The sequence below is a fragment of the Drosophila yakuba genome, chromosome 4, assembly GCF_016746365.2.
Source record: "Drosophila yakuba strain Tai18E2 chromosome 4, Prin_Dyak_Tai18E2_2.1, whole genome shotgun sequence".
NCBI lineage: Eukaryota > Metazoa > Arthropoda > Insecta > Diptera > Drosophilidae > Drosophila > Drosophila yakuba.
The window spans coordinates 1,039,359-1,059,735 of NC_052531.2; the positions used below are offsets into that span (position 1 = coordinate 1,039,359).

Sequence of the window (20,377 nt, forward strand, 5' to 3'; positions counted from 1 at the left end):
AAATCGAAAAATTGACCGTTTCTTAAAACGGGCACATTTGTCTGGCCGAAATGAAAAGTAAATGCCTTTTATTACATCAAATCAGATCTTATTTAATCTTATTCCGAACATCGGAATTTAAACTATGAAAAAGGTGACAGCTATAGATTTTTTAAAGCCCTTCCTGGCTTTAAAACAAACAATTGCAAATATAAAAGCCATTTTTTACTTTGTTTGATTTTGACAAATAAAATAAAACAGGGGTTTGAGTAGTAGGAAGCGATAAGAAACAAAAAATTCCGATAGCAAAAATGTTGGAAAAACCTAGGTTTTAGGTGCATCTAAAAACGAAATCGTACGATTTGGCCCAAAATCGAATTTGAAAAAAAATTACGGTTACCGGAAGCTTGCCTAAACTAATGGTGCAGCAACAGCAGCTACTCTAGCATTAGTTTTAATTTTTTTTTTTAATTTACAAAGTCCATGCATACATTTGAGCTCTTAATAGTTATGTATTTAGGGTTAGCCTGTGAGACCGTATCTTTAAACCAAAATAATACCAGATTTTATTTCAATTGGCCACCAGGAAACATATAGCTGAACATAGTATATTATTTTTGCGCACACAGCTCTCTTAAGAACCGTTATTGAATTTTAATAAAGAGAAATGCTTTTGTATGCTTTTTCTCTCGAAATCCGTGAGAGATGGACAGTTAGAAGGATTGTTGTAGATGGCTGCTGCCATTGTTGTTCTTTTACTGGCCATTGCTGCTGGTGCCCATTTCTTGGTTGTTGTTGTGCTGCTGCCTCTACAAGAACTGATTTTGTGTTGGCTTATCATGGATAAATCAGTCAACCAACTGGTAATGCTAGAACAAGACGTGCGCGTATTAGAGAAATATAAACAGAATTTGAAGAAAGTTTGCGATAAAGTTGTATAAGAATTTAAATAAGCAAAAAGGTAATTTTATTATAAATAAGGAATATGAAATCCTTGTTCCAGTGATACAAATTCATAAATTATTGCATACTCTAAAGTGGTTGCAAGGTTTATTGTTCATCTTAAATAAAGTCGTTTTGTTTACAGAAATAAAAACAATTTTACGAAAAAAGTTACCCTTTTTCTCACGCATATATAAGATAGCTGCAATTGAAAACTTATTGTAAAGGACTCAATATTTTACAATTTGTACATATATAAAAATAACTGTAGACGAGTGTGAGTGCCATTTTTTTAGGGCTTTTGCTAACACATTGCTTTTGCAGCTTCAGAGCAACGCCATCATCAGTACCATCCTATTTGGTACTTCTTGTCTTGCCCTTACATTCCAAAGCTTTTGCTGTTTCGCGTTAATAGTGCTTTTACCACAGGCAAGAACCAAATGCTTGGCGAAGCTCCAAAAGACAATTGCCTGGTGTTCTGACAATCCCGCACCTGTTGTTGGCAGCGCCCAAAAATGTTGCCTATAAATAATGATTTATCTTTTTTGCCGAGTTTATGCCCTTACAGGTAGTAAATTTATTTTATTCCGACCAACTTACTTATCATAAGCAAACGAAAAAAATAATTTTTGAAGGGGGGTCAAACTATAGAATGCAATTTTAAAGGATGGTCAAACGATTTTGTTTGAAAATATTTAGTTTTAAGAGGTGGGAAAACGTTTTAATTTTTTTTAAGCAAACGAAAAAAATAATTTTTAAAGGGTGGTCAAACGATAAAAAGCATTTTTAAAGGATGGTCAAACGATTTTGTTTAAAAATATTTAGTTTTGAGGTACGAAAAATGCTTAAGTGCTTATATTTTCTAAACTAAAAGTTTTTTCAAAATTCTAAAGGGTGGTCAAACAAAGTTATTGCGATTTAAAAAAAAAAATTCAAAAAAATCAACTTTTTGAAGTTCGAAAATTTTTGAAATTCCATATCTTTAAAACTGGACGTGGTCAAAAAAAAGTAATTGGTGGTCAAACATGGTCACACGATTCCACCTTTCAAATTTCAAAAATTCGATTTTTGCGGATCCAGCTTCTTTGAGCTCCATCTTCTTGGAACCAGAAGTTACGCATTCGCTTTCTACGCACAATTGGCATATAAAATCGGTTATCATGGCTCGATATCGGTCGCCATTGACCGATCGATTGATCGTTCAGGTGGAGTGTAGTTATCCATGGTTATGACGTTTGAGTGGGTCACAAGAGTTTACGTGGGTCACATTTAAATGGCCCACCCTGTATGTATGTAATAGGAACGAGAAGGCGATTTGGACTCTATCCTGGATCAGGATCACGAGCCGAGGCGATCTAGCCATGCCTCGACAGTTGACACTAAGGACTAAGAAGGCGAAGCACTTGATTGTTTTAGAACGTTTCCACGCCCACCCTAACGCCCACGTGACAAGATTGTCTACTGTATTAGTCTTGTATATTTCTATCGATTTGCAGAAAACTTTTTGCCACGCCCACACATTTGAAAAATGTTAGTCTTGTAAATTTCTATCAATTGTCCAAAAAACTGTTTGCCACGCCCACTCTAACGCCCACAAATCCCACGCACTTCCACTAGCTGCGTATCGGGTATTAGGTAGTCGGGGAACTCGACTACAGCGTTTTCTCTTGTTTTTTATTAGTCTTGTAAATATTTATTGGTTATAAAAATATGTTTGGCACGCTCAAAACTGCTACGCCCAAACTTCGATTTACAAATAATTTTGTGCAGCCCCACAAACCACCCAAAACATTTATATATTATTATTGTTTTTTCCCCAAATTCTAACGAAATTCCGGAAAATGTTGAAATTTCTCGTTCGCACTTCCTTAAGCTGAATATCCGGTATCTGATAGTCGGGGAACTCGACTACAGCATTCTCTTTTGTTTTTATAAAAAAATTATCAGCTTGTAATATACATATGCTTACGTATATATAATTTTCCGGGTACCCTTCGACAGGCATGTACTAACAATAAACATAAACATGAACCTGTATTTTACATCGCTGTGTTAATACATTTTAAAACTTAAAATCATCGACGTGACTTTCAAAAGATGAAACAGAAAAAAAAAATAGCAAACATTTTAGTCGTCGTGATGGTGTTATTCTGGAGTCCAGTAGTGGACTTAAAAGGTCCTAGTAACGCACACACTCAGGATTCAGTGTCCGTTTCCCTGCCTGGCGACATAATACTTGGTGGGCTATTTCCCGTCCATGAAAAAGGTGAAGGTGCTCCATGCGGACCTAAAGTATATAATAGGGGAGTTCAACGTCTGGAAGCAATGCTGTATGCTATAGATCGTGTAAACAATGACCCCAATATACTTCCTGGAATTACGATAGGAGTCCATATACTTGACACCTGTTCAAGGGACACATATGCCCTCAACCAGTCGCTTCAATTTGTAAGAGCGTCCCTCAACAATTTAGACACATCCGTGTTTGAGTGTGCAGATGCATCAAGCCCGCAACTTAAAAAAAATACTTCATCGGGGCCAGTTTTTGGAGTTATTGGTGGATCCTACAGTTCCGTGTCCTTGCAAGTGGCAAATTTACTGCGTCTGTTTCATATTCCTCAAGTATCACCGGCGTCAACCGCTAAAACGCTTTCGGACAAATCACGCTTTGATCTGTTTGCTAGAACAGTACCGCCAGACACTTTTCAATCCGTAGCCCTCGTGGATATACTAAAAAACTTTAACTGGTCCTACGTATCCACGATACATTCGGAAGGATCTTATGGTGAGTCTTAATCAGTCTTCGGTAAGCCGAAGGTGATATACCTGCTGTAATATTTTCAATTAAATATCAGACTAGCAACTAGATTATATAGTCATCCGATTGTGTTTACATTCAAGCCGAATGCATATGTTTATGATTACAAGCAACAAATTTATTATTTATTCTCTATTAATGAATACATATTTGTATTATGTTATCGCAAATGTATTCACAGCGTTGCGCATATACCCTTGTATAATTTATTACGATATTTACGTTATTAATGTATGATATTAATTGAAGCAATTTATAGGTGAATATGGGATTGAAGCATTGCACAAGGAAGCTACCGAACGAAATGTATGCATAGCGGTAGCCGAAAAGGTACCCAGTGCCGCAGACGACAAAGTTTTTGATTCCATTATAAGCAAACTTCAAAAGAAGCCTAATGCTCGGGGCGTAGTACTTTTTACGAGAGCTGAAGATGCCCGTCGAATTCTACAAGCAGCTAAACGGGCTAACTTATCCCAACCGTTTCATTGGATAGCAAGTGATGGTTGGGGGAAACAACAAAAACTACTTGACGGGTTAGAGGACATTGCTGAGGGCGCAATTACTGTAGAACTGCAGTCAGAGATAATCGAGGATTTTGATCGCTACATGATGCAGCTAACCCCAGAGACAAATCAAAGGAATCCTTGGTTTGCTGAGTACTGGGAGGATACTTTCAACTGTGCTCTGACATCTGTTTCGGAGGAACCTTATACAGGAAAATCAGTTGAGTCTACTGACAATATGATCGGCGACAAGACTAAAACAACATGCGACAACAGTTACCGGTTATCAGAAAAAGTTGGGTAAGTTCCAACTTGTTTATTATTAAATCCGGTACTCGTAGAGTAAAAGGGTATCTATATTAGTTAAAAAGAATGTAAGATGAAGGAAGGAAGCGTTTCCGACCAGCAGTAAAGAATATGTATTCCTAATCAGGATCAATAGCCGAGTCGATCTGACCATGTCCGTCTGTCCGTCCCTCCGTTTGTCCGTCCGTATGAACGTCGAGCTCTCAAAAACTATAAAAGCTAGAAAGTTGAGACTCGGCATGCAGACTCCAGAGACATAGACGCAGCGCAAGTTTATTGATTCATGTTGCCACGCCCAGTAACCGACCAAAACTTCCACGCCCTCACTTTTGAAAAATGTTTTAATATTTTCTCATTTTTACACCAGTTACTCGTAGAGTAAAGGGGCATACTAGATTCGCTGGAAAGTATGTATTCTTGATCAGGATCAATAGCCGAGTCGATATGGCCATGTCCGTCTGTCTGCCCGTCCGTATGAACGTCGAGATTTCAGGAACTACATAAGCTAGAAAGTTGAGATTAAGCATACAGACTCCAAAGACATACATAGACGCAGCGCAAGTTTGTTGATTCATGTTACCACCCTCTAACGCCCACAAACCGCACAAACCGCCCACACTTTTAAAAAATGTTTTGATATTTTTTTCATTTCTGTATTAGTCTTGTAAATTTCTATCGATTTGCCAAAAAACTTTTTGCCACGCCCACTCTAACGCCCCCAAACCGCCAAAAACTGTTAGTGTTGAAGACTCTACTTCGGACTTCCAATAGCTGAGTAATAGATAGTCGGGGAATTCGACTATAGCGTTCTCTCTTGTTTTTATTAGTGTTTTAAATTCCTATACATTTTTTAAACATCTGTTTGCCACGCCCCCTAGCGTTCACAAACCGCCCAGAACTGCCACGCCCAAAGTTTTGAAAAATGTTTTGATATTATTTGACTTTTGTAAATTTTACTCGATTTGTCAAAAATCTTTTTTCCACGCCCACACGCCGCTAAGACTGTCAGTGTGGAAATTTCTCCCTCACACTAGCGCTCTCTCTTGTTTTTGGATCAATATAACTCATAGATCAACTCTAAATCATGATGACCGTCTGTCTTTATACATTTCAAGATCTTAACTATAGAAAGTAGACAGTTTTTTTTTTCATGCGGAGCGAATAAATAAACGTGGGATATACAAGTTAACACAAGCCAACGAACTAGAACAGTTGGCTCAGTGTGCGAAATATAATATCAAAATGTAAAAGTGCTGACCCAGCATTGGGCCGGAAACCCGTGCGCAGCCGGCAAACACAGCATATTTGCGTGGCCGCTGCGAGTCTTTGTTAGCTTTAAGTTTCAGTTTGTTTTTGACATTAATAAAGAGCGGCTGCTCGTCAATCCTATTACTCCGACTGAACGTCGTAAAATATATTTGTTTTAATTACTCTGCCAGACCACAAGGCTGGCAGTTAAAAGAGGAAAGTTCCTCTCAACATAAAATCCGTGACTGCAGCGAGGATCCCCCCAGCCACACTTACGTTAATTGGCGCCCAACTAGTGGTAAAAACCACCACCCACCACCACCACCATCACCAACACCGCCCACACAGCTTCTAAATTTGCGGCGAAGCAAAAGACAGCGGCGCGGGAAAAGTGAAGGGAATTAGTGATAAAATAACACACACACCGAAAAAAATCATGTGAGTGGGAACCGATGCTAAACGCATTTTAAGTCTGTTAATATTTTTATGTACCACAAACCGCTGCACAGAAGCGTTTTTTTTAATAAAGCAATTGTTAATCAACGCCAATGTTACAGTAAAAAAAAATTATTTTCAGCAGAAATTATTTTAAACAAAAAATTATTTCCAACAAAAGTTAATAAAAAGAAATTATTTTCAACAGAAATTATTTTGAACAAAAAATTATTTTCAACAGAAAATAATTTAAACAAAAAAATATATTTTCAGCAAAAATTATTATGAACAAAAACAAATTATTAATCCAGCAGATACACTAAAACGTGGTCTCATATCAGTGTGAATAAGAACAAAAATCATGTAATTATTTTTTACAACAGCGCATACGTTAGCTTTTCATTTTTTATTGTTGTTTTATGTTTCCATTCGATTCAAGCGTGACACTTGACGCTGCAGCCTTTGTCTTTATTTATTGTTTGTTTGTCTGTGGTCAACTGCTACCCACACAGGCAGTCTCTGCATGCCTAGGCGAATTAAACCGCTCATGCAGCCCGGGTTCTCACAATATAGGAATAAAAAACCATACTCCAGCGACTCAGAGTCCGACAGCGAAAATCTAGCTTCTTCTCTAAGACGTGTAACCGCGAATCCCCCCGAAATGTCGATAGATCCAGAACAACTCAAAGCTATAATACAGGCAATTGTGACCAACGCTTTAGCGGACGAAGCCGCCAAAAACCAACTCGTACAAAATGAACTGCGTCAGACAATTCAGGGACTGGCCAGCCAGTTGGCAGCAACACATGTCGCGCCCACCTCAGCTGTGGCCCCCGTAATTAAAGCCTACGAGCCCATAGACATAACTAATAATTCTCAATGTGGCGTGACTTTAGACGCCGTTAAATATTTGCCTGAATTCTCGGGGTCACAGGAATCATATGTTTCGTGGCGACAAGCGGCGATTGCTGCGTATCGCATATTTAAAAATTTCAACGGCACCTCTCGCCATTATGAGGCAGTGACAATTATTAGAAACAAAGTTAGGGGCGCGGCCGATAACGTTTTATCCTCGTTTGGCACTGTACTGAATTTCGATGCTATTATAAATCGGCTCGATTTCACTTACAGTGACAAGCGTCCAATGCATGTCATTGAACAGGACATGAGCACTTTAAGACAGGGACACAACATGACCCTGCTACAGTATTATGATGAGGTCGAGAAAAAACTCACCTTACTCACAAATAAAGCTCATATGTCTCACGAGCCATCGACGGCAAAAATATTGTGCGAAAAATTCCGAGAGGACGCCTTGCGTATTTTCATCTCGGGACTTAAACGCAGCCTCACTGATGTGCTTTTCGCGGCAAAGCCGAAAGACATGCCGTCAGCTCTGGCCTTAGCGCAAGAAGTGGAATCTAACCACGAGAGATATGTTTTTGCAGCCAGTTTTGCAAGAAGTCAAGAAGATAAAGATCGCAAACCTACTGCAAAAGCGCAGGGTCGTCAACTTGACAAGCACGACCACCATGACCCACAACCTAATAATACCAAAAACCCATATTTCAATAGGCAGCATAAGGCACAGGTTCACGCCGAACCGCAAAGTACCAAAAATTACAAGAACAACGGCACACCAGAACCTATGGAGGTCGATCCCTCATTTTCTAGAGTGCTGCAGCCGACCCAGGCAAACGCCTACCAGAACAGAAGACCAGCCACCTCTGAGCGCACAGGCGCCGTGAGGAAACAACAACAAATTAACTTCATTACGCAGAATACGGAAGAAAAGACAGGAGCGTATGCCGCCGCCGCCTCCAAAGCGGAATCAAAAATAGACGACGATGCCATCGCCGAGTATGATTCTGACTACGTCAATTTTTTAGGGGAAAATCCCTGTTACCCGTCATCAGACGAAGAGTAGCAGGGGTACCAATGAATTTCCTTTTAGACACCGGCGCGTCAAAAAATTTCATCCGACCTCGCAAAGAGCTAAAGGGTATCCGCCCGGTGGACTCTCCTTTCGAAATTCACTCAATTCACGGCACCACCACTGTTACAAAAAAATGCTTCGTCTCGATTTTTAATCTGAAAGCGACTTTTTTCATTTTACCAGATTTTACAACATTCGACGGGATAATCGGGGCCGATCTGTTAACACAGGCCGGCACATCACTTTGCCTCGCTTCCGCCCAGCTCAAATGGGGTAACGAAGTTGAGAAGATTTCATTCCATAAATGCACTGACGTCAACTTCACTAACGTGGAGTGCGCAGATGCACCACCTTTGGTGAAGAAGGCATTTCTGGGAATGATAAAGAGCCGAAAAAACGCCTTCGCAGATCCCAACGAGGCCCTGCCATATAACACATCGGTAGTGGCCACGATTAGGACGACTAGCGAAGAGCCCATTTACGCCAAATTATATCCATACCCCATGGGGGCAGCAGATTTCGTCAACAACGAAATCCAAGACCTGCTTAAAAATGGTATAATTCAAAGGTCGGTGTCTCCTTATAACAACCCAATATGGGTGGTTGATAAAAAAGGAACCGACGAGGCCGGCAATCAAAATAGACGATTAGTCATAGACTTTCGTAAGCTAAACGAAAGAACTATCCCAGACAAATACCCGATGCCAGATATCTCCATGATACTGGGCAACTTGGGCAAGGCCAAATTCTTTACGACATTGGACCTCAAGTCCGGGTATCACCAGATCGTCTTAGCGGAAAATGACCGCGAAAAAACTTCCTTCTCCGTAAGCGGAGGGAAGTACGAATTCAAGAGGCTTCCCTTTGGCTTGAGAAATGCTGCCAGCATCTTCCAGAGAGCCATTGATGACATTCTCAGAGAGCAAATCGGCAAGACTTGCTATGTCTACGTCGATGATGTAATAATCTTCTCAGAAAATGAGAATGCTCATGTCAAGCACGTGGATTGGGTTTTAAAAACCATAAGCGATGCAAATATGAGGGTCTCAGTAAAAAAGTCAAGTTTTTTTAAAAAAAGCGTAAACTTTCTTGGCTTTATAGTCACCAGTGATGGCACTACCACCGATCCAGAAAAGGTCAGGGCCATAAAAGAGTTCCCCGAACCAAAAACAATATTTGAGGTTAGATCATTCCTAGGTCTCGCGAGCTATTACAGATGCTTTATTAGGGACTTTGCAGCCATAGCAAGGCCTATTTCGGACATCTTAAAGGGCGAAAATGGAAGTGTAAGCAGACATAGATCGCGACACATCCAAGTACAATTCAATGAGGCGCAAAAAAATTCTTTCGAAAAACTGCGCAACATTTTGGCATCCGAAGATGTTATGCTCAGATACCCGGATTACAAGAAGCCATTCCATCTAACGACGGATGCTTCAGCCTACGGTATTGGAGCAGTGCTTTCACAAGAGAATCGTCCTATTACAATGATCTCGAGGACATTAAAGGATAGGGAAATAAACTACGCCACAAATGAAAAGGAATTATTAGCCATCGTTTGGGCGTTGGCCAAGCTGCGACACTATTTATATGCGGTGAAAGATATAACTATCTTCACTGACCATCAGCCATTGTCATTCTCGGTATCAGATTCTAACCCTAACGCGAAAATCAAAAGGTGGAAGGGTCGCATCGAGGAAACGGGTGCGAAGGTAGTCTATAAACCGGGAAAAGAAAATTTGGTTGCTGATGCCCTGTCTAGGCAGCAAATTAACGCCATAGAAGAACAGGATGCAGAATCATGCGTTGCGACCATTCACAGTGAGATTTCCCTCACTCACACCATAGAAACAACGGATAAGCCCCTAAATTGCTTCCAGAACCAACTAATTCTAGAAGAGGCCCGCTTTCCGCTAAAACGCTCTTTCGTTCTCTTTAAAAATAAGAAACGACATTCGATCAACTTCACCGACAAGAAGTCATTACTCGATGACCTTGCGGATGCAATAGTCCCCAAGGGCGTAAACGCCCTCCATTGCGATTTGCACACGCTAGCAACGGTGCAGGACGACTTAGTCCGGAGATTCCCGACTACAAAATTCTGGCACTGCAAAAACCGTGTTACAGACATTTTTGGGGTCGAAGAAAGAAGGGAAGTCATATTAGCAGAACACAATAGGGCCCACCGGTCGGCCCAAGAAAATGTGAAGCAGGTTCTCACAGAGTACTACTTCCCAAAAATGGCCAAACTGGCCAATGAAATTGTCCAAAACTGCAAAACGTGCGCGAAAGCTAAATATGATAGGCATCCGAAGAAACAAGAGATTGGCGAGTCACCGATTCCCTCTCATGTAGGAGAAATGCTACACATAGACATTTTCTCAACGGATAAAAAGTATTTCCTCACTTGCATCGACAAGTTTTCGAAATTCGCCGTCGTACAGCATGTGCCGTCAAGAACAATTGAGGATTTGAAACCAGCCTTATTGCAGGTCATGAATTTCTTCCCAAAGGCCAAAGTGATTTACTGCGACAACGAGCCATCGCTAAATTCGCACACGATCACGGCCATGCTAGACAACCATTTTGGCGTCAGCATCACGAATGCGCCACCCCTTCACAGTGTCTCAAACGGGCAAGTGGAACGTTTTCACAGCACTCTACTAGAGCTCGCCAGGTGCCTAAAAATCGACAAGGGCATAAGTGATACTGTGGAAATAATCTTGTTAGCCACTACCAGATATAACAAGTCAATCCATTCGGTCATCGATAAGAGGCCAGTCGACGCAATACAAGAATGCACGGACGACACACAAGAACGGATTGCTGACAAAATTAAGAATGCCCAAGACGCGCTAAGGTCTCGAGAGAATGCTTCTCGACAAAACAGAGTCTTCGAAGTGGGCGAAAAGGTTTTGGTCAAAACTAATAGAAGGCTCGGCAATAAACTCACTCCCTTGTGTGAGGAAAAAGCCATACAGGCAGACCTGGGGACCACGGTCCTCATTGAAGGGAGGGTGGTCCACAAGGACAACTTAAAATGACTCTCTCGCTTAATTTTAAATTTTTTATTATTACTACCTATCATCAGCCGTTTGGCAAACTTCCATTTAGTAGACATTAAGTCCGTTGCCAAAGGCACGATGTTTTAGTTTATTATAAAATTAATTGGTGATGGGATAAACCTCAGCGAACAAGAAAAAGCGACTAAAAGAATACATTTCCACAGGTGCAGAATTTTCATCCTCCTTTCACTGTCATTGGTGTCAGCGCACATCACTAACTATTCACAAGCAAGGTATATCCCCATCATAGATGGAGAGATCCTGGTGTGGGAGGAGCTCGCGTATGTGACCCACTCGGCAAATCTTTCGGAATACATGCGCGTAATAGAAGAAACAAGCAGCATGAACGAGATGTTTCCACAGTCTCATATGAGGAAATTGCTAGAAGTGGATACCTCGCACCTTCGGGACACGCTGGATTCGTTAAAAGTCCACCACAGAATCGCAAGGAGTTTAGATTTTCTGGGCTCAATGCTAAAGGTAGTAGCGGGGACGCCGGATGCCGGCGATCTAGAAAGAATAAGATTCACAGAGTGGCAGTTGACACAGTCAAACAATAGGCAAATCAAAATTAATACTAGAATACAAAGTCGAATCAACCAATTAACAACAACTGTAAATCAAATCTTGCAAACACATAAAAATACACAAATTGACACCGGCCATTTATATGAGACACTGCTGGCTAGGAATAGAATACTAATGATGGAGTTACAGAATTTAATGTTGGCTGTAACACTGGCGAAAAACAATATTGTCAGTCCAAATATCCTAGATCATGCAGACTTAAAATCAGTTTGGTTGAAAGAACCCACAGATACCCCCATAGGGGATCTTATGTCCGCATCGTCTGTAAAAATACTACAATCCTCTAACATGATACACTTTATTATCAAATTTCCCAAAATAAAATTGTCTTGTAAGAAGGTCACTATTTTCCCAGTAGCTTGCAAAGGAGTTATGCTGCGGATAACCGACAACATGGTAGCAAAGTGTGGAGAAGAAGTCCATAAAATCAAAAACTGCACCCCAACACCGGGGGCTACCTTTTGCCAACTATCAACGGAAAGCTCATGCGCCAGGGAACTACACACAGGCGTCATAGCGCATTGCGAGTCGCAACCAAGCGACCTACACCCGCTTACCCGCGTGGACGAGGGAATCATCATCATCAATGACCGGCCAGCCAGGGTCACGGTGGACAACGGAACAGAAGTCTACCTACGTGGCACTCATCTCATCACCTTCAATGATCGCGTCGTGATAAATGACACCACCTTTATAAATCACGACAAGGCCCAAATACGAGCTCCAGGGGTAGCGAGTTCCCCATCATTGAATATCACCGCCAACAGAGATATTCTGAGTCTCCCCTATCTTCACCAGCTGAGTGAACGTAACTTGGAGTTCATCAAAGAGTTCGGGAGAGAAATTGATACTAATCATTCACATCGCATAATATTTATCGCAGCAGCGATTTGTTGTGCATTGATTTGCATTGGTATCACCTGTCTACGGTTCCTCGGAGCGCGGAGATCTGCAATCCAATTAAACGGGATGATCGCCGAATTAGGACCAGCCGAGGACGGCCGTAATCTTGAAGGGGGAGTAGTTAACACAAGCCAACGAACTAGAACAGTTGGCTCAGTGTGCGAAATATAATATCAAAATGTAAAAGTGCTGACCCAGCATTGGGCCGGAAACCCGTGCGCAGCCGGCAAACACAGCATATTTGCGTGGCCGCTGCGAGTCTTTGTTAGCTTTAAGTTTCAGTTTGTTTTTGACATTAATAAAGAGCGGCTGCTCGTCAATCCTATTACTCCGACTGAACGTCGTAAAATATATTTGTTTTAATTACTCTGCCAGACCACAAGGCTGGCAGTTAAAAGAGGAAAGTTCCTCTCAACATAAAATCCGTGACTGCAGCGAGGATCCCCCCAGCCACACTTACGTTAATTTACATATAAACATTTTACAAAAATCTTTCGGAGAATTTCCTTTGGCCATGCCGAATAAATTATTGACATTTTCATCTTCATATGCCAAACGAACGCTCTCTGCAGTTGCTAGGGACCAGAACGGTTGTCTGATTCATTGTAAAAAATCGTTTTACTCAGTTTTATTTAACGTCATTCTCCTCAACACTTTTAGTGTTTCTAATTAAAAGAGAGAATCGGAAATACCCAGTCGGAAGTTTGGGAAGCATTGAATGGAAGTCTTCGTATAGTACTCTACTATAATATGTGCATTTAGATTTATTCTTTTCTCAATATTTTACTATTGTGCATATTCGGGTTCGAGCCCTGTTTGGTCTACACACAGATTCTGCAGAAATATTTTCATCTCTTTCAATTATGCTTTAATTTCACAATGTATAGGAAATTATAGTTGTGCATATAAGCAAACTTATATAAATTATGAAATATTAGTAATATATATAATATTAACATATTTTTATATTATATATATACATATATTATATATATTTATATATATATAGTGTATATATATAAAGTGTGGCCGTGGCCGTTTTTGGGCGGCTTGTGGGCGTTAGAGCTATCTCGGCTAATCAAGAGTATATATACTTATAATCGTTTCGTTTATATACTCATTGTAGTTAAAGAAAATAAAAAATTAAATATTTAATAATCCTGTGTTATATTCTTTGGAAACACTTCCTTTGTTTTGTTTACAAAAGTATTATAGTATAAATATTCTGGAATACTTGTTTTGGAAAACATCCGGAAGCCTTTCAGGGAGCAAAAGTCTTTCACGAAGTGCTTACAAATGCGTTGCACGGGAAGTATGAAAAAGAGTCTTAACATGATATAATTTGATTAAATTATGTTGTGACGCTATATGTCTAACGCAAACCATCGAAAGAGCGCAGAGAACATTTGAACCGTGTGATTTTCGGTTGTCCTGTAAAGTCCTACCACTATAATATTATTTAAAAAAATATATTATTAATAAAAATTATAAGCTACAAATCGATCTGAATGAAACAGAATAATAACAAGAACACAATAAATCTAATTACAGGTACGAACAAGAGTCAAAAACTCAATTCGTTGTGGATGCTGTCTACGCATTTGCGTATGCGCTTCATAATTTGCATAATGATCGTTGTAACACACAAAGCGACCAAACGTCTGAGACAAGGAAGCACCTACAGAGCGAGTCTGTGTGGTATCGAAAACTTTCGACTGATACCAAGTCCCAAGCGTGTCCTGACATGGCTAATTATGACGGAAAGGATTTTTACAACAATTACCTTTTGAACGTATCATTCATAGGTAGAGTACTTGATTTTCATTATTATACTTTACTAATAATATAATTGACTTTGTAATCCTGCATGGGGTTCGTTCTGAATAGATCTAGCTGGCAGCGAAGTCAAATTTGATCGACAAGGCGATGGTTTGGCCAGATATGACATTTTGAATTATCAACGGCTAGAAAACTCTTCAGGATATCAGTATAAGGTACCATAAATTATACAAAAATTACACAAACACTGTTATGGGATTCCAAATATATGTACTATTTTTATTTTTTTATTATCACGGAGAGGACACCAAAGCAAAACTAAAAGATTTATCATGTTATACCATTAATGGTAGTCGCAGAGATTTTGAATCAGACATGTCTGTGTACACATTAAGTTATCCAGCATTGATATGCGCTTCAAACCGAAATTATTAAAATATATAGCCGATTTGACATATATACATATAATAAATTCAAGCAAAACAAGAGAGAACGCTATAGTCGAGTTCCCCGACTATCTGATACCCGTTACTCAGCTAGTGGAAGGGAGTCACAGTTTTTGGCGGTTTGTAGGCGTTATAGTGGGCGTGGCAAAAAGTTTTTTGACAAATCGATAGAAATTTACAAGACCAATACAAAAATGAAAAAATATTAAAACATTTTTCAAAAGTGTGGGCGTGGCAGTTTTGGGCGGTTTGTGGGCGTTAGAGTGGGCGTGGCAACATGAATCGACAAACTTGCGCTGCGTCTATGTCTCTGGAGTCTGTATGCTTAATCTCAACTTTCTAGCTTTTGTAGTTCCTGAGATCACAGCGTTCATACGGACGGACAGACAGACGGACAGACGGACATGGTCATATCGACTCGGCTATTGGTCCTGATCAAGAATATATATACTTTATATGGTCGGAAACCCTTCCTTCTGCCTGTTACATACTTTTCAACGAATCTAGTATACCCTTTTACTCTACGAGTAACGGGTATAATTATATATGTGTCTTTTGTTTTTGATATCATAACGTTTGAAAAGAAAGAAAGTTCTGTTAATAATACACAAACAAAAAAATAAATGTTAAAACGTTAGAATTGTAATATAATTAACGATAGCCAAATTAATTTTCAGGTTATTGGCAAATGGTTTAATGGTTTGCAACTAAATTCAGAAACAGTCGTTTGGAACAAGGAAACCGAACAACCTACTTCGGCCTGTTCATTACCATGTGAGGTCGGGATGATCAAAAAACAACAGGTAATGAGGATTTCAGTCAATATACTTTTCTCATATTCATACCGAATTTTATAGGGGGATACCTGTTGCTGGATATGCGACAGCTGTGAATCTTTTGAATATGTATATGATGAGTTTACGTGTAAAGACTGCGGTCCTGGACTTTGGCCCTATGCTGACAAGCTTTCCTGCTTTGCTTTAGATATCCAGTATATGAAATGGAAATCGCTGTTTGCTCTTATTCCGATGGCCATTGCAATCTTCGGTATTGCAGTGACAATTATTGTAATAGTATTATTTGCAAAAAATCATGACACTCCATTGGTAAGAGCATCAGGACGTGAACTAAGCTATACTCTTCTCTTTGGTATACTGGTTTGTTATTGTAATACTTTTGCGCTGATAGCTAAACCAACAATTGGCTCCTGTGTTCTGCAAAGGTTTGGTATTGGGGTTGGCTTTTCCATTATATACAGTGCCCTGCTAACAAAAACAAATCGAATTTCACGAATCTTTCACTCTGCTTCTAAGTCAGCACAGCGCCTTAAGTATATTAGTCCGCAATCACAAGTGGTGATAACCACCTCTTTGATCGGTAAAATATTAACATTTATGAAAGGTCCTACATTAATGTAAAATCCTTTTAGCTATACAGGTACTAATCACGATGATTTGGATGGTAGTTGAACCACCAGGAACTCGGTTCTATTACCCAGACAGAAGGGAGGTGATTCTAAAGTGCAATATACAAGACATGTCCTTTCTCTTTTCCCAGCTTTATAATATGATTCTCATAACCATTTGCACTATTTATGCAATTAAAACGAGAAAAATACCTGAAAACTTTAATGAGTCAAAGTTCATAGGATTTACCATGTATACCACATGTATAATATGGCTTGCGTTTGTACCCATATATTTTGGAACTGGAAATTCCTATGAGGTATGTATTTGTTAATTTATTGTGGTGATTTGGTTAACGTTGATAAAATTTTTATATGAACGTAGTTAAATAAACATTGTTATTTGGTTAACCAGACCAAATTATTATGTAAACAAGAAAGGAAATTATCTTCGACAACCCAAAGTGTAGTGCAGTAAATACGAAAGACAAAGAACACTTTATAATGAAAATAAAAGAACACGATAAGTCATATTTAAGTGTGTGTCAAACGCTTTTTTAATCAAAGAAAACGAAGTTATGATTTTTTCCCAATTTTCTGACGTTTTTGCAGCTGTATTATAAAGTCGTCCGATTTCGATAAAACTAAAACTAAAAATTCCCGAAAAACCAGTGTGTATAAGAACACTTTGCGATTTAAACAACAGAAATATTTTGAAATACTTGCAAGGTTTTTTTTAACTTATTGATTTACTTTAAATTTTGTTTTGTATGTACATTTAGGATTAAGTTCGACCGTTATATTCCATCCCAATACAACGATAGGAAAATTGTTTGGCTGTAACTGTACTATATAGATAAATATAACCAAATATTTAAATTTTTTTAGGTGCAAACTACTACATTGTGTATTTCAATAAGTCTAAGTGCATCAGTGGCCCTTGTATGTCTATATTCACCTAAAGTATACATCCTCGTCTTTCACCCGGACAAGAATGTTCGCAAGCTAACTATGAACAGCACCGTCTACAGGCGATCGGCCGCGGCGGGAGCTCAGGGTGCCCCAACCAGCTCTGGATATAGTCGTACACAGGCACCAGGCACCACTGCCTTAACTGGAGGTGCAGTGGGAACAACTGCGTCTTCAAGTGCGCTTCCGACACAAAATAGCCCAACCCTTGATGACGCTTCAGGCCAATCAAATGTTGTTCACAAGAGCAATGGAGAATTTCTACCCGAAGAAGGCGAATTCGTTGGGTCAATCTGTAACCGAATAAATAAGTAAAATAAATAGCGAGGAAAATCTCACTTTATAACACTGTGCTACAAAATGAGACAATTTTAATGCACAATTTGCGAATCTGGTCCCTAATGCAAGGATATAGAGAAATAAGTCGTCAAAGATAAAACAAATGCTTAGACATTTGTAATATTCAACCTTTCAGATGCGTATTTTTTAATTCATTGTATAATTTTTAGTTGCCATTTTCTTCATTTGTATACGGTTCATAATAATAAATCGAATTTTTTAAGATCAATGTACACACATTAGGGTGTACTTTTCCAATAAACACTAAAGTTATTGACAAAACAGTACTCAAAATATACCATATGGAATTTTATCTTGCAAACTTTTCGGTACACTGAAAAACTGTATGACAGTATGTGGTCGTCACCAACTTTTAGAGTAAACTTATGCTGGACATATATACATACATATCTAGAGTATAAATGCCTAATCCTAACTTTCATGTTAATTTTTCGAGATTACTACGTTTATATGAACAGACGACAGTTTATAAATCGTATTTACGAAAATTATGTAACATGCAGCTTTTTTATTGAACACTGCCCAACACGGTTATATCCTAACAGAGGATATATGATATATGGATTTCAGTCAGCTTTCCTCAAAGCAAACGACACACTTGCGAAAATATATAGTATATTTATTCTTATTTAGTATCAACAGTGGACACACTATTTGGTGCGTTTCAAAAACACTCTCTTATCAACGTGCACTTTAGCATCTCCCTCGCTTTTCCTTTAGCTCATGTGCACGTTCAAAAACATTCGGTTTATTGCTTGCATATTTATCTATCTATCTATCTACCTCGCAGAATGTTTATGTAAATGGTATCTGATAGTATTGCAGTGGACCTAAGCGTTTTTCCTTCTTACATTTTTAATGAACCCCTGTTTTCTCACCCCTGTTCTACTTATATATACGGGGTGAAGTAAAATTAAAAAATTATGTGTGCAAAAGTTAATGACAGTTTGATCTAATTCCTATCCGTTAATAAATTAGATAAACAGCAAATATATTACTATATATATCTTTACGACAATTTTGGTATTATTTTATAAATATGTAACAATAAAACTTTAAGTTGAAGTATATTGGACAGTAACACAGCGTTTTACCCATAGAATAAATACTTTTTTTGCCATAAATCGCAAATAACTGGAACAGTGGGCACTTAGAGAATATAGCATTAATCCATATAGTGCGTGTCTTTTTTAGAATTTTTTGATTTTTTGAATAAAGGGACCTAATTTTTATTTAGTTAGAATCAACTTGTATTTCTAATTGTTTCAATAGATATACTAAGTTTAATTTAAATAGTTATTTTCGAATAAAACTTTTTCCTGAGCCGGTTAACAAATTATTAAGTACTTTGCAAATACAAGTTGAACACCAGGCTTTCCCATACAAATAACGATAATATTAATGGTATTCCGCATACATGAGTATTTTAAAAAAATATGTTTTTTTTTAAAAACCTTTGGGGTATAATTTGTATACTAATGTACACATAAGGAATTTCGGTATTATTCCGCTTATATGTTTTCAAAGAAAAATTTTTCTAACGAAAATGATTTTGATAAGTTTAAGTTTAAAAAAATGGGAAAATGGGTGTATGTTTGATTGAATGCCAACACTGAAAGAGGACAGTTACGCTTGAACCAAATAATTAGTAAATACATTTTTATTTTTAAATAATAGATGTTAAACTCATTAACCCAAACCCTAATGTTATTTCATGTTCAAGTTTTAAACTAATTTTAAGCTATTATAATATATTGTTTCTACACACGCATTTTATTAACATTAGTAGATAACGGGAAAGAATTAGATAACGGGAAAGAATGCCAGTCATATACAACATCTTAATAACATGACGATCAATGGATAAAACAAAGTGTAATTAATATGGAGTTCCTTTAACTATGTACTAACCCTTAAATCGAATTCATCAAATTTTGTAAAGATTTCATTCTTACATCCTATATAAAATTAATTTAAAATAAAATATATAATAAATTTTATCAAAGTACCATTTAGCTCAGTAAATCAGTATAGATGTATGATAGATATGTATACTGTGAACTCCTATACAGTATCTAAGTACAAATAAATTGTATTAACTCTATAAATATTACATAGATGCAAAACACGAATCAGAATTATAAGTTAACAATAAAAATTCTAAGCAACCAAGAAGTGGATTCAATATTTTTCGCGTTTTTTTGTTAATATAAAATGTTTAGAATGTTATAAGGGAAGGTGTTTAAGAAAAAACAAGTACGTTTATCGAGATCAATCAAACAGCTTTATTTAGGCATACTAAATTAACCGGCGCACCCAGTATTTCTCGTGAAAACGTTTTTTCTTGCACAAGAAAAAATAGACTATTTTTAGTAATCTAAAATTCAGGCGATTTCAATTGCTGCAGCTTGCCATGCAATAATTATACCCATATTAAAAAAATTTTTATATTCCGAGTAAGACCATATAATATAATTTCCCGATTTTAATCATTATTTGAGCATACCAACTTAGATCGCAGTATAATCAAGAATAATGAAGCTACCTACGATTTATTTTCTATTATTTAGTTGTGTCGAGTTTTCCTACGCCAGCTATATATACATACTAATTAAAACATATTAGCCTTAAAACTAAGATACTTGTTTCTTGACTTACTAACGGATGTGACTATATCGATTCGTCTATTGAAACT

At 38.1% G+C, this 20,377-nt stretch overlaps 1 protein-coding gene across 4 annotated transcripts; it reads left to right on the plus strand.

The window, feature by feature from the left end:
• Positions 1-740: 740 nt before the first annotated feature.
• LOC6523752 (metabotropic glutamate receptor) lies at positions 741-19,869 on the plus strand. Of its 4 annotated transcripts, none has more exons than XM_002099591.3 (9): positions 741-940; positions 2,923-3,706; positions 3,999-4,542; positions 14,275-14,528; positions 14,611-14,717; positions 15,626-15,751; positions 15,806-16,325; positions 16,378-16,673; positions 17,242-19,869. In XM_002099591.3, exons 2-9 carry the CDS (start codon positions 3,019-3,021, stop codon positions 17,635-17,637), a joined length of 2,931 nt encoding a protein of 976 aa, XP_002099627.1. In that variant the 5' UTR covers positions 741-940; positions 2,923-3,018; the 3' UTR covers positions 17,638-19,869. The 4 variants fall into 4 exon arrangements, with proteins under 4 accessions (XP_002099627.1, XP_039233105.1, XP_039233107.1 ...); XM_039377171.1 differs by having other exon boundaries at positions 3,019-3,706; XM_039377173.1 differs by lacking the exons at positions 2,923-3,706; positions 3,999-4,542 and having other exon boundaries at positions 745-940.
• Positions 19,870-20,377: the final 508 nt, after the last annotated feature.